The sequence below is a fragment of the Chamaea fasciata genome, unplaced genomic scaffold (genome assembly GCF_029207755.1).
Source record: "Chamaea fasciata isolate MVZ Bird 193981 ecotype frontalis unplaced genomic scaffold, bChaFas1.0.hap1 SCAF_18, whole genome shotgun sequence".
Classification (NCBI taxonomy): Eukaryota; Metazoa; Chordata; class Aves; order Passeriformes; family Sylviidae; genus Chamaea; species Chamaea fasciata.
Window position 1 is genome coordinate 2331422 of NW_027094103.1, and position 12782 is coordinate 2344203.

At 47.2% G+C, this 12782-nt stretch overlaps 1 protein-coding gene across 1 annotated transcript; it reads left to right on the plus strand.

The window, feature by feature from the left end:
* Window positions 1–228: 228 nt before the first annotated feature.
* Window positions 229–12419, plus strand: LOC136298691 (T-box-containing protein TBX6L). Its single transcript, XM_066199613.1, has 9 exons — window positions 229–308; window positions 4439–4583; window positions 5556–5658; window positions 6106–6270; window positions 6547–6693; window positions 7198–7268; window positions 8055–8146; window positions 8453–8642; window positions 9274–12419. Exons 1-9 carry the CDS (start codon window positions 293–295, stop codon window positions 9698–9700), a joined length of 1356 nt encoding a protein of 451 aa, XP_066055710.1. The 5' UTR covers window positions 229–292; the 3' UTR covers window positions 9701–12419.
* The last annotated feature ends 363 nt before the right edge of the window (window positions 12420–12782 follow it).

Consider the following 12782-nt stretch of genomic DNA (forward strand, 5'->3'; position numbering starts at 1 on the left):
TCCTTCCTCTCTTTGTCCCTTTGGACATCAAAGGCTCGCAAGGGGACAGCCCTGGCGGGAAGCTCCTCCCTGCTCATTAGCCTCCATAAAACAGGAACTCACCTTGGCTAGCTGTGCTTGGAGTCCCATCCTCATCCCGCTCACTCTTGACACTGGATCTCGGAAGGAAGGGCTTGTGCTTGCTTCAGGAAATCAGACCTGCTTTTGAACTGGACTATTTTGGCTCCCCTTGTAAGAACTCTGGTGGCTCTCTTGGCCCTGCAAGCTCCTCGACGTCACAGTACATGGAAAAATGCAAGCTTTACCAGGTAAGTGAAGGATCCTTCCCTTTTCTCACTGCACAGAAAGATCCTAGACTCATGCCAGAAAGGAGCAAGTGCTCCTGAAGGGCTTACCAGTATTTATGGAAGAGTGCATGGGGCTGGAGAAGATTTAAAAACTGGGCTTTTTTCCTTGGGAGTAGATGAAAAGTTGTGCATTTGAGTGTTTTTTGAGAGCCTTGGAAGATCTTTTGTAAGGTAGCAAAGGTTTGCTCCCGATTGTGCCCCAAACTCCCTTACCCCATCACCTTGTGTAGTGTGACCCTTCAGCTGAAGGTTGGAGTTTGTGGATTGTCTGCAAAGCGCTGAGTTCTTCAGGTTGAAGGCCACAGAAAGTTTGGAAACATTTGTCATATTTTTAATAACAGTTCTGATACAAGCTCTCTGATATTGGGGTTTTTTTTCCTATTTCCTCTGCCCTTTGAAAGCATGAACCCCAATCAGGCATAGCATTCCAGGTTCACACCCAGCACGGGATTTTTGTGATTTCCTAAGGGTTTCATTATGTTTTCCTTCAGTCCATCTCATAGCATGCCGTTGATCTCTCCTGTGTGGAGCATGATTGGATTGGGCACAATGACAGAGATGCCTTGGGACACTGAGGGCCAGCCCAGAGGTGCTGTATTTGTCAGTGCAACTGAACCCTAAATTCACTCTGCATCAGAATAAAAAAAAAACCCTGGCCCAGTTTATAGGCACACCAGAGGTGACTGGACAGTCTCAGCTTCCTTTCTCTTCCTTTGCAAGATGTTGTCCCATTCATGAGCAGAATCCTTGTGCAGTGGTTTAGATGATTTCCACCTTTGCTGCTATTTGGGTTTTTTTTAGTCCCTGCTGTGTTGATGTGATTCATACTGATTTCTGCCACTTGAATTTTAAGGTGAAAAACAAAAGATCAACAATGAAAAAAATGTAGACTGTATTATGGTATTATCATGTTAAAGATTCCAAATATTGCCGTATTCACCTCATTCTCTTACTGGGTTGCTTCTGGTGTGTGACCCCCTACAGCAGAAATGTTCCAGGTGATGACTGGATGCATCTGAGAGATTAAGCCATTGCATTTGTAGAAACATCATATTTTTGTTATTGCCAAAAAACTTTCTGGATCTGAGAAATGAGGCTCCCTCCAGAGGCTCGGGGTGTTTCTAGTGACATTGAGAAGATCAGAGAACATGGGAGGGGTTTTTTTGCTTGTTTGCAAGATGAATTTATTAGAAAGCTTTGTATGTTGATGTACATTCCTCCCTGGTGGACACTGGATAGCTGTAAGTGTTGGGCTTCGCTCGGAAGATAACAGCAACAAATGTAATAAGGACTGATTTTAGTCAAGGTAAGCACAGTTTTTCCCTTATTGGAATTTTCCCAGTATTGCAGATCCTATCCTACACATTTTGGACAGGCTGCAACAAATTTTCTGACATTTTAACATTGTCTCAGTAATGGAAAGTTAATTGAGGAACTGCTTTAGGTGAGGCAATTGTACTCCAGCATCTTCTATCCAGAGATCTTCCTCCTAAAACTACTAAATGTCTCACATTTCTCCTTCTTTCCTTTCTGTCCCCAAGATGACAATAAGATATGTACAGCTCATTCTAGATACAGAAACTGTAGCCCAAGCTACTCCTGTTGGTATAAGGGCCTTCAAATCAAGCACAGGATAGATTGAAGATCTCTTCATTTTCAGTGCCTTTACCATAGCAGCTTCCTGCCTTTCAGCCTCATCTGGACATAAAGGACATGTTTTTGGACAGGCTACATGTGGTGTTACCAACACAATGATAATAGGGATATTTTTTAAAAAGTAAAACTAGAACTGCTGGAGAAGGTTTAAATCTCTTTTGGATAATAAGGGTTTTAAAGCCAAGTTGCATAGTAGAGGAAGCCATAAAAGTACAGCTCACACAAGTTCCTTTCAGTGCTTGGACACTCTGGCCAAACCTCTCCGTGCCATAATTCCAACACTCAGGCACCTTTGTGGGAGGGTGAGTGCATGAGCCTTGCCATCAGTTAGACAGGCACAGACTAGGAGGGAAACAAAAACCCAAACGAGATTTGCAAACAAAATCCAAAGTGGATCCTACAAATAGATCCATCGCTGCAGGGTCACGCTGGACCGCCGGCATCTGGGTGGATCCATTCAGCAGCTCACACCCTTGCTGGGCTCCAGGCCCTCGTGCACACTGGTCATGTCCTGCTTTTCAGCCTCAGCCTGTGCACACAGAACCTGCACAGTGAAAGGCATTAACCACATTTTAAAACCTCAGCTGCAATATTGATTGTCCCTGTCTCCTGCAGCATCATGCTCCTGCAGGTGTGCTGTGGACTCATTTTGGTAAAAACCAGATTATAACATCTGCCTTTGATTTTTAATTCAGTGTTGAACTCCTTTCCCTTCAGTTCTTCTCGACTTCATTGGAAATCTCCCCTCACGAAAGACTCCTGAGATCTGCCTTGTTGTATTCTCTTTTAATGGCTTTGGAATTTGCTTAAAGAAATGTTAATTCGAAAACTCATTTGGGGAAGAAGTGAGCATCTGTCTAGCTAATCAAAACCTGTTTGCATTTATTTGTGACTGGATGGCTCCTGTGGGAAATCAGCCCAATTTTATTGTAACTCCTTTTGATACATGTGCTGCACTGAGCTACCAAATGCATGTCTCATGGCAGCTTTCATGTCTTTGCAAGAGGATATGGGGGAAGCTTTAGTAGGAAGATGTTAACAGGCTAATCTTGGTGAGCAAACTAGGTGTCACTTCTTGGCCAGTTCATTAATGTTGGATCAAAGCAGAAAAAAGGGTAGAGGATTTTTTTTTTTTAGATGCCTAAAGACTTCTACAAACAGACAAAGTTACATTTTAATGTTTTCTGCTTCTTAATCCTGAGGGAAGAACCACTTAGACTTGTACTGGGTTGTTTTGGTGGAAAGATGTCCCTTTGTGAAAAAAGCGAATTTCTCTGATAATAGTTGTCTACTTTTTGTGAATGCTCTTTTGAAGGAATTACTCAGGAAAGCTGTAACAAGGTGAAAATTCCCTTTTTTTCTGCTATGCTCTGAAGAAGATCTGATCAGGCTGAGAGGAAGAAAAATCTACCTTTTAAACAAAGAGCTGTGCCTGGCTGCTAATGTACCACCCAGAGGGGTCCTGCTGGCCCTGACGTGCTGCTGTGGGTGCCCTGCTGAGCAGGCTCCTCATCCCTCCTCAGGGCAGTGTTCCTAAAGCCCTGCTGGCTCTGAACTCAGCCCACCAGAACTGTACTGGCTCACATTATGACCTAAAATAGAACTGGGCTTTTCAGTACAGCAGCAGCAATCTTGCCTGCACTGCAATTGCTGAGAGCACCTACTGGAGGTTTTAAGGAGGTTTTTAGTCCAAACAGCTGTACAGAGGTGTTTGGTGCCATCAACACCAAAGGCAGTTCCTCCAGAATGGTTCCTCCGGAATCCTCCCTTTCCTCTTCCCCAGACCCACAGCTGGTCCTGTGCCTCCAAGAGGAAGAGCAGGCAGATTGCAGCGCTGTCTTGGTGTGTTACTGAAGGGACACCTTCCACCTCTCTCACAGACTCCTGTCATCCCCATCTCCACTTCCAGCTCAGACCACCCGTTCTCTTTTCAGAGTGTAGTCTATCCATAGTCTATCTCTGTCACCTCCTTTTCTTGCCTTCCCTTACATTTAGGACTCCTGTCTGTCTCATCTTTGTCTTCTGGGGGGATTTTTCACCTCTGCTACCTCCTACTTGTCATTTTCTCTGATTACGCACAGGTGCCCTTAAAATCTTTCCAGTCCTTTCAGCTTTCATTGTATTCTCTTGATAAAATTTTTTGTGTAACCCTGATCATACCGGAACAGTGGATTGTGGCTACCTGCCAGTGTGGCTTTTGTAACAATGGAATTTAGGTTGAGTTGGTACAACACACAGATCCTTACAAAAGGACCTACCAGCTAAAACCAAACCTGTTGGAGAAGGCTCCCTACCTCTGAGCCTACTTTGTAACAGAAATCCTTTGAAGAATAGTAACGGTTTTTAAGAGGTTTGTTGTGGCACAGACCGCCCAGACCCCGAGGGTCAGTTCCTCTCCTGTCTGTCTGCAGTCACCCTCTCATTTCTCCTTGCAGACGTGAAAGCGCCGTGTGAGGCCCTTCCTTCCCCCAGCCTGGAGCCCTTCCCACAGAGCTCCATCGTGGTCACCCTGGAGGACATGGGGCTCTGGATGAAGTTTCACCAGATCGGGACTGAGATGATCATCACCAAATCTGGCAGGTAATGGGCACAGGACAGCTGCCCATCCACACCACACCCTTCCAAGCTGTTGTCAAAGTCTCCGGGTGCTCATTTTTTGAATGCTGGCCCTTAAACTGGTTTTGTAGCCAGTTATGCTGACCTTCCTGATCCTGGCAGAAGAATTGCACTTTCAGGGTGTCAGAGAAGTGCAAAAGGTCACTTGTGGGCCTGATGTGCTGAGAAAACTCCTGTACCCTTATCTCACCACTTAACACTGGTGTTCTTCCTGTCACTTTGAGGTTGCCCTGGGAGGTGCCCTGGGCTCCCTTTGCCTGGGTCACAGGCAGCAGCAGTTGAGCAGTAAATGCTTGGGTTTGAATCTGTGTTTGCAGACAACAATGTGGCCCAGACTCGTAACAATCTGTGTGTGCAGACTCCACTGAAGTATAAATGAGTCATGCATTGTGGAGCTCGCAGTGAAAGAAGATGGAATTGTGAAGCTGTAAAGTATTGTGTCAACGCTGCTGTGAGCTGGAATAATCCCTTTGGGTAGGGAGGTAGCTGTCAAAGCTTTTTTGCAGAGTCAGAAGTTAAAAGTAGTGGCAGGGAGTATGGGAACAGAAAGCTGGGTGTGCTCTTAGACGAGAGCACGTTTTCTACCCACGCTCAGATTTAATCCATCCTCCGGGGCTGTGAGAGCTGCAGCAGGCCAGGAACTACGTACAACCTCCAAATAGTTCCTTTCAACTTTCTCACTGTTCTGTCAGAGGAATTGGAAGAACAAAAGCAATAACAGTGTCAGGCCCTCAGTGACTGCTGCCCTGTTAGTGTCTATCCCAGCTAAACCCACAGGACTGTCCACCAATAAGATGGACAAATGGTCAGTGGCTGGCTGGAGAAATATTGCTCACAGGGCTTTGCACAGTAGTGAGTAAATGTGACATGCTGCTTGATCATTAACAGCCACTTTACAGAGAAACCTTTATACCCTATTTCTCATTTCTCCTTCAGACGAATGTTTCCTCAATGCAAAATCAAAGTCTCTGGCTTAATCCCATATGCCAAGTACCTCATGCTGGTAGATTTTGTGCCAATGGATAACTTCAGGTACAAGGTAAGTACTTTAAATAACAGAATTTATACTGTCCTTTCATCTTTGCTTGAAATAGATTAATCTTTATGCTTCACTTGTCACACTGATAAATAAATTCTCTTTGGACAAAGTTCAGAAGTAATTGATGGATTTTATACCTCTCTGGAGTTATTTGTCAGTTTTGCTTGGGGAGCAGCTGGAAAGGTAACTGATTTTCATTGTAAGCAGTACAGTTTTAATCATGATTAATGTCAGACTTTTTTTGCAGCCATTGGGAGAAAGGGAGGAAAAATGAGGCCTAAACTTGGAGCTGATTTGGTAACATGATCATGGCTCATAAGAGAAAATCTGCTACTTGTGCTTGAGAGGAGTGCGCTGAATTGACAGTCAAGCAAACTTACTGGGGATTTTCTGTACTGAAAGCTTTTTTTTTTTTTAAGCTCCAGATTTCTGTCTTTCCTTTCACAGTGGAATAAAGATCAGTGGGAAGTTGCTGGAAAAGCAGAGCCCCAGCTCCCTTGTCGCACCTATGTCCACCCAGATTCTCCAGCTCCTGGCAGCCACTGGATGAAAGAACCTGTCTCCTTCCAAAAACTGAAGCTCACTAACAACACTCTGGATCAACATGGGCATGTAGGTTGTACTGTGCTCTCTTGGAATTCATTGCAGGCAAACATTGTGGGAAATAAGCAGGATTTATGAGAAATTAAATGATGTACAAATGAAAAGATTTAAGTGCCCTCTTAGCTCCCTGCGAAGGAAGGCGTGGGTCTGTGCTGTCAGTGCAAGGGCTGGGTGGCTACACCAGTCCCAGCAGGAGTGCCTGGTTAGAACTGGGTGTCCTGGGAGTCTCCACAGGGGATCTGCAGTGTGCTGGCACATGGAAACCTTGTCCTTTGTCTGCCCCAGATCATCCTGCACTCCATGCACCGTTACAAGCCGCGCTTCCACATCGTGCAGGCAGATGACCTCTTCAGTGTCCGCTGGAGCATCTTCCAGGTGTTCAGCTTCCCTGAGACTGTCTTCACCTCTGTCACTGCCTACCAGAACGAGCAGGTACGGTGTGGAGGCTCTGCTTCTGGACACACTGTGAAATGCTGGCTGTAGAATTCCTGTAAAGGAAGGGGTCTCCTTCCTGTCTGCTCATGCTGGGCACCTGTGGGGGACAGCGGGAAGAAACAGGCACGTCGTGGTTCCTGTGGAAAACATCTCCTCTGGGATGGGATGAGTCATGCACCGTGATGGTATTGAGGGCACTGTCAGTGACACAGAACTCCAAATGCAGTAAGAAGTATGGCTGCAGGTCCAGATACAGCTCCTCACCCTGTATATTTCTCTAGTCAGATGGATCCCACCCAAATCCCTGCTGACCCTGGCAAAGTCACTTCTCTCTGTGGGTCAGTTCTTGATCAATGAGGGGGGCTGCTGGGAGAGCTGAGATACTGTGGCAAAGCCAAAACCCTCACACAGTTTATCTGTTGTGATAAATACTGAGGTCTTGGAATAGTGAAGACCCATATCAGTCACTGTGATGCTGAGTCTTGTTCCTTTCATTTAAAGATTACAAAGCTCAAGATTGACAACAATCCATTTGCTAAAGGTTTCCGTGAACATGGGAAGAACACTCGAAGGTAAACTGTTTTTTCATTTTAATTCATTTGTAACTGGAGTTCGCTTGTGAATTTTACCCAAGGTCTTTGAGCAAAAACTCTGCCAGCCAGCTCTGCTGAGCCTGCTGCATTGTGCACACTGCATTTCCCTGTATCTGGGACTGATGTCCCTCTGTGCAGCCTCTTCTCAAGAGACTTGGGGAGTGGGAGGTGACAATTCCTACAGAAATGTGGGAGGTGTGACAAATTTGAGACCTGTACTCCCTTGCACATTGGAGCTAGACTGGAGTCTGACATGTGAATAGCAGTGATAACAGGAGCCCACAGCAGACCATTTGGTCTCTTGGAGATCAGCTTGATTCTGACATTTGGAGGCTCCCTTGTCTCCTTTTCCTGTGGGAGGAAAAGTGTCTCTTCCAGTGGGAGATTTTGCCTGCAAGAGGGAAGATGGATACCAGTACCAGTGAGATCTTCCCCTTGGTCTAAGGGCAGCCAGTGGATGAGATGAAAAAAAAAAAGCTTACATTGCAACCCCAGACTGGCAATAGAGAAGGGAAAAATGGAGGGTTTTTTTCCAAGCAGGAAATGTTATGAAAATATCTGAGATTTTGTTTTGTGTTATTTTACCCCTGAAAAAAAAAAATCTCCTGAAAAAGAAAATCCTTATGAAAAAAGGCCAAAACTGACTCTTTTTTACTTAAACTTTAAAAATGTAATGGATTTTCTTTCCTCCTAATAGCATCCCTGCCTATATATCTAGGCAAAAAGCTTACATCAAAGCTACTCCCACATCTTTTTTCTTTCCAGGGAAGGACGAGCCAAATGCCAAAAGCCCAGTCCAGCTAAGAGCCAGAAGAGGAAGCTGCCTGAGGAAAAGGAGCCTGCTGCTGAGGAACGTGGTAATATTGATCACAGCAAACCCAGAGAATGATATTCAGAAAAATTTTTCAGCTAAATCATTCCTTGCTCCAGCACATGGTGCTGCTTGCAGTAGCACAGCTAAGGAGAGAGGACAGGGCAGGACTGGCCACCACAGTATGTGGGCAGAAAAGAGCTGGAAGAGGCTATTCCCTTAAGACAGAAGGACTGCAGGAGGTGGTAGTGTGTTTCCTTCCACCATCCTGCCAATAAACCATTATGACCTCTTCCTACCTCTTCCCCTTTCTCATTCTTTTCCATTCTTTCTTCTCCCTGCTTTGAGTCAGATTTTGAGAAGGATGAGAACGTAGATGTGAAGGAAGAGAGTAACCCTGTGGTGGTGAGCAGTGGCTATCCCTTCTGGGGCTCGGAGCAGAACAGCAGCCAGGCCTTCCCTGCAGCCTCTCCAGTGCCTGCTGAGCAGAGGGAGGGTTTGGCCAGAGAGCAAGTGCCAACACCGTCCTACCAAACCTATCGGTGAGTCCTGCCTTCTGCTCCAAAGCCACACTTTAGTTGGGAAGAGTCCTCTTCTGCTGGATATTTCCTAAGGAAAACAGCCAGTTGGGAATAGGGGGAGGATGCCTTTCTGTTCAACAGCTTGATTCTGACATTTGGAGGCTCTGACATTTGACCATGTGGTTGAGAGATGGTAGATTAGCATGGACGTAGGTCCAAGGATAGCCTTTCTCTTCTAGTTCAAACCCACTGATTCTGGGCATGCTCGTGTCTTTGTAATGTTCTTTATTTCCCTGTCCCAAAATGCTCTCCCAGCCATCTCTGTGTACTACAGAGCTTGCCTGTCCTTCGGAGGAAGTGTGGGAGGAGTGACAAGACTCCAGTGATTTTTCCTTCCTCATTGGAAAATTGGGTGTGAGTCCAGACTAGAACTTAGCCAGAACTAAGGTAGTCTGGACTCACCTTCTCTGGCATTTCATTTTTCTGGGAGTGTGACAGTGAAGCCTGGGCTAAAATCCACTGTAACAGTAAGATGAAGCAGTAGGCAAGGGGAAGAGCTTGCCCTGTCTTTCCCTAGGGGATTTTTGTGGGTTTTCCATGGTTTTCCACTGTGGTAGGTCTGACTCGCTCTTCTCTCTGCCCTTGGGCCCAGGTTCCACGAGGCTGGGGACAGCCAGCAGCTCCCCAGCCGCGATGCCGCCACCCTGAACGATTTCCGGGCAAGGTGCCACGCCTTGGATCTCGCCATGGTGCCCGAGCACGACCCCAAACAGCTCCCAGAGGCCTTCACCAACCTGCCCCCACTGCCCCCACCTTTGCCTCCTCCCCAGGACTACACAGGAGTGGTGAACATGGCTCTGGACTCTGTGGGGAAAGCCGGGGCCCGGGCGCCCATGTACAGTCCCTATGGCACGGAGCAGGGCCTGGGGCAGTGGGTGGTGCCTTCCCACAGCCAGTACAGGGCAATGAGCTACTCGGCCTTCTCCACGGAGTACAACACACAAGGAACTCCAGGACATGCCCATGGCACCGTGGCAGAGTGGAGCCAGTACCCTCTGTTCCCTTACGCCTGCTGGTGAATGGGGAGGACCCTTCCCCGTGAAAAAACTGAAAGAAAATTGTAAATGAGATTGAATTTGCTCTGGGGTGTTGGACTTGTGAAGCTTTGCCTACACTAGGCAGAGGTATTGCTGCAAGCAGTAGCATGGGACACCTTCGCTTCCCTGTCTCCTTGCACAACAACCCTCACAACATTTCGCAAGCAGTGGTTAAACTGGTGGCTGCCCCAGCCATGTCCTTGTGGGTCAGACTCAATGTGTTCTGCAGTGGTATTTTTTCCCAGCAGGAGTAGGAAACTACAGGTCTGCAAGAGCAGTATTTAAAGAGCTGCTGAACTCACAGTCACGGTGTTGGCACCTCACATTTGGCAGTTTCCAACATCCCTTCCTCCTGGGACTTGGTGCAAGGAGATAGGGGCCGAGGACTTCCAGTAAGCCATCTATGTGGCCAAAAAGGTGTAGAAAATATTGCAAAGATGAGCAAAGCAAGCAATCCTGGTGAACTTTAAGCAGCTTCCTCAGTTAGTATAGTCAAAGTAAAGCTAGACTCTTGCCTTTCTTCCAGCAGCAGATGAGAGTAAAATGCACAGCAAGGTGTGTCTGGAGCACAGCAATGGGTCGTGCAGGCAGGGGAGTTTGTTCCATGCAGGAGAAGTGGCAGCAAGGCTGTGTGTGGTGCCATCTGTCCCTGTGCCCATCCCTCCTCTGTCAGCCCTAGATTCGAGGTCAGTGAAAAGCTCTTCATTCTGTGGAGGTGGAGGGAGGTTGTTCATGGAATGTGGGGGGCTCCTCTGGGGCTTTCGAAAGTTGTCAGAAGCAGGGCCATGAACAGCAGTGCTCCTGTGTCACTCCAGCCTCTTCCTTTAGAGGGAAAGGAAATTTTTCACTGCAAACTTTCTCCTTCTCCCGTTCCCTGCCACCCCTGGAGAGTATCATTTATAGTTGTGGTTCCTGCTCTGTGAGTGTGTGAAGTCATCTGGCCACTGTTTGGGAGTCTGTAGGGATCTGTCCATGTTCAGTTAGCAGAGTGGTTCCACCTCCCTCCTCTCTGGTCCCATCCTGGGCAGGAGCAGCCTGTGCACTGCCATGGAAGCGGGGGTTCTTTTCCTGTTAGAAGGGGGAGGCCTCCCTATTTGCCCAAGTGCAGATGGCCCTGGCATTGGGGACTTGGTGAGACAGACTCATGGCTTCTCAGGGAGGATAGACATGTGCCTAGGTGTTATTCAGGGAATGTTTCCATGTCACACTAATAGCTGCCGTGTGGCCCCTGCAGCCATCAGTAGGCACTGGGGTGTGTCACTGAGCCTGTGTGCCAGATGGTTTTCTGTGTGCACACACATGAGTGTGTGTGTGTGTAGCAAGATGTTGTCTCTGAGCAGACCTGGGCAGGTTTGTGCCCAGTGCTCCAGAACCCCTGTGCAGGGACATTGGGAAAGGCTTGCAGGTTTTTGGGGCACCAACTCCTCGGTGTGCATCTGCATAGCATAGGGATGTTGAGCCATGTTGTTACTGTTAAAATTACTGTGAAAAGTAGCCCTGTAAATTTGTGGACTCAGTTACAATGACTGTTTCCTTATTTAAATTGTATATTGCGAACTGCTTTTGTACCACAATTATGACATGTACAGAGCATCTGAGTCCTTCCCGTGGGCTTCCCAGGATGTGAGGTTGTGCAGCATTGAAATAAAGGTCAGACTTTGCCACAGAACATGTACACAATGCCCTGTGAGCCTCCCCTCTGACGGCACCCTGGCCAGTAGTGATTTGTACCTGCTGTGCATGACACATGTGGATGTGAGCAACTCACTTAAAAAGAAATCTGGCTGGGGAAACAAAATGTGGAGCAGGTTTTTTTTTAATGCCAGAATATCATGATTTCCTGCTGTCCAAATGCCAGCTGTGTAACGGCAGGTCAGCTGTAAAAGGCTGTCTATGACCATTAGTAGTTAATTTTGCCACCACTGTCTTTCACATCTTGGAAATGAGATGAGCAGAATGGCTGGGGAGCTGAGTGCCTTGAGCACCATGTGGAGGGACCCGAGGGGGATACTTAGTGCACGACACAGGATCGCTGCCAGCAGCATGGCCACAAGAGAGAATGCATCCCCCCACAGGCTACCTGGTTAGATCTGTTTCTTTATCTTTGTAGCTGGGATGTGTTTCCCTGCCACAGAGCGCTAATGAGGATGAAAAGCTGCAGTGAGCACGAGTAACTGAGGCCAGCTGGGCAGCACTGGGGAATTCCTGTGAAAATACGAGTGCAATGCTGTTTCTTTCAAACCTTTGCAGTAGCAGTGCAGGTGCTGCTGCCCCCTGGGCCTGTCGGTCGAGCTGGTTTGGCAGACAGCTCTGCACTGGGGTAAAAGACTCAGCTTTGTGCCTAGGACGAGCTATCAATTACTCATCAGCCTTCTGTTGCAACAGGACTGCTCGCCCTTCTCCAGTGAATCATCCAGCTTGCCGGAGAAGTACCTATCCTTTCCCTCTGATTAGAGGCTGCGCTCGGCTTGTTTGAGAAGCCTTTGGAGATTTTGCCTGTAGGTGTGCTCCGGACTCTGCTCCCGCCCCCTCCCTTTGCAGTTCCCACTGCCTTGTTTTCTTCAGCTGTGGCATTTAAAGTCTGTGTGAGCTCGACTGCAATGCTGGTTTTGCACGCATGTGACATAATGTAATGCCTCTGACAGCTTCAATAAAAGGAAATGAGACATGTGGAAGTCGGGCCATTAAGACTAATAAAATAAACTCAAAAGTGTAGGTTTTGTGCATCTTTCTCAAGCACAACGTGCTCTGCTTTAGTCATGTTACCTGGGGCCAGTTTGTACGTGCACGACACGCTGTTGATCTCAGCATTCATTGTTCTCCACAGTGTTCACTGAGCCTCAGGTTATCTGCTCACCCTGCTAGATGTGACTCAGGCTCTTGCACCAATTCTTTGCAGAAAACTGTTTATCTTCTCTGTGTTTTCTGCTCCTCTCCTGCAGAGACGTTACATAAGGAGGAGGGCAAATGGACTATAAATGGGATCTAGGTACATTTCCTATGAGAAATCAAGATCTTGATTTATTTTGGTTTCTCCTACTGGTTTTTGCAGCCTTCAGCCTTG

What these genes read in the sequence shown, in the direction of transcription:
- LOC136298691 (XM_066199613.1), top strand. An exon ending in CTGCCTACCAGAACGAGCAG is followed by an intron (nt 6,694 to 7,197) that starts GTACGGTGTGGA and finishes TTTCATTTAAAG; the next exon opens with ATTACAAAGCTCAAGATTGA. An exon ending in CATGGGAAGAACACTCGAAG is followed by an intron (nt 7,269 to 8,054) that starts GTAAACTGTTTT and finishes TTTTCTTTCCAG; the next exon opens with GGAAGGACGAGCCAAATGCC.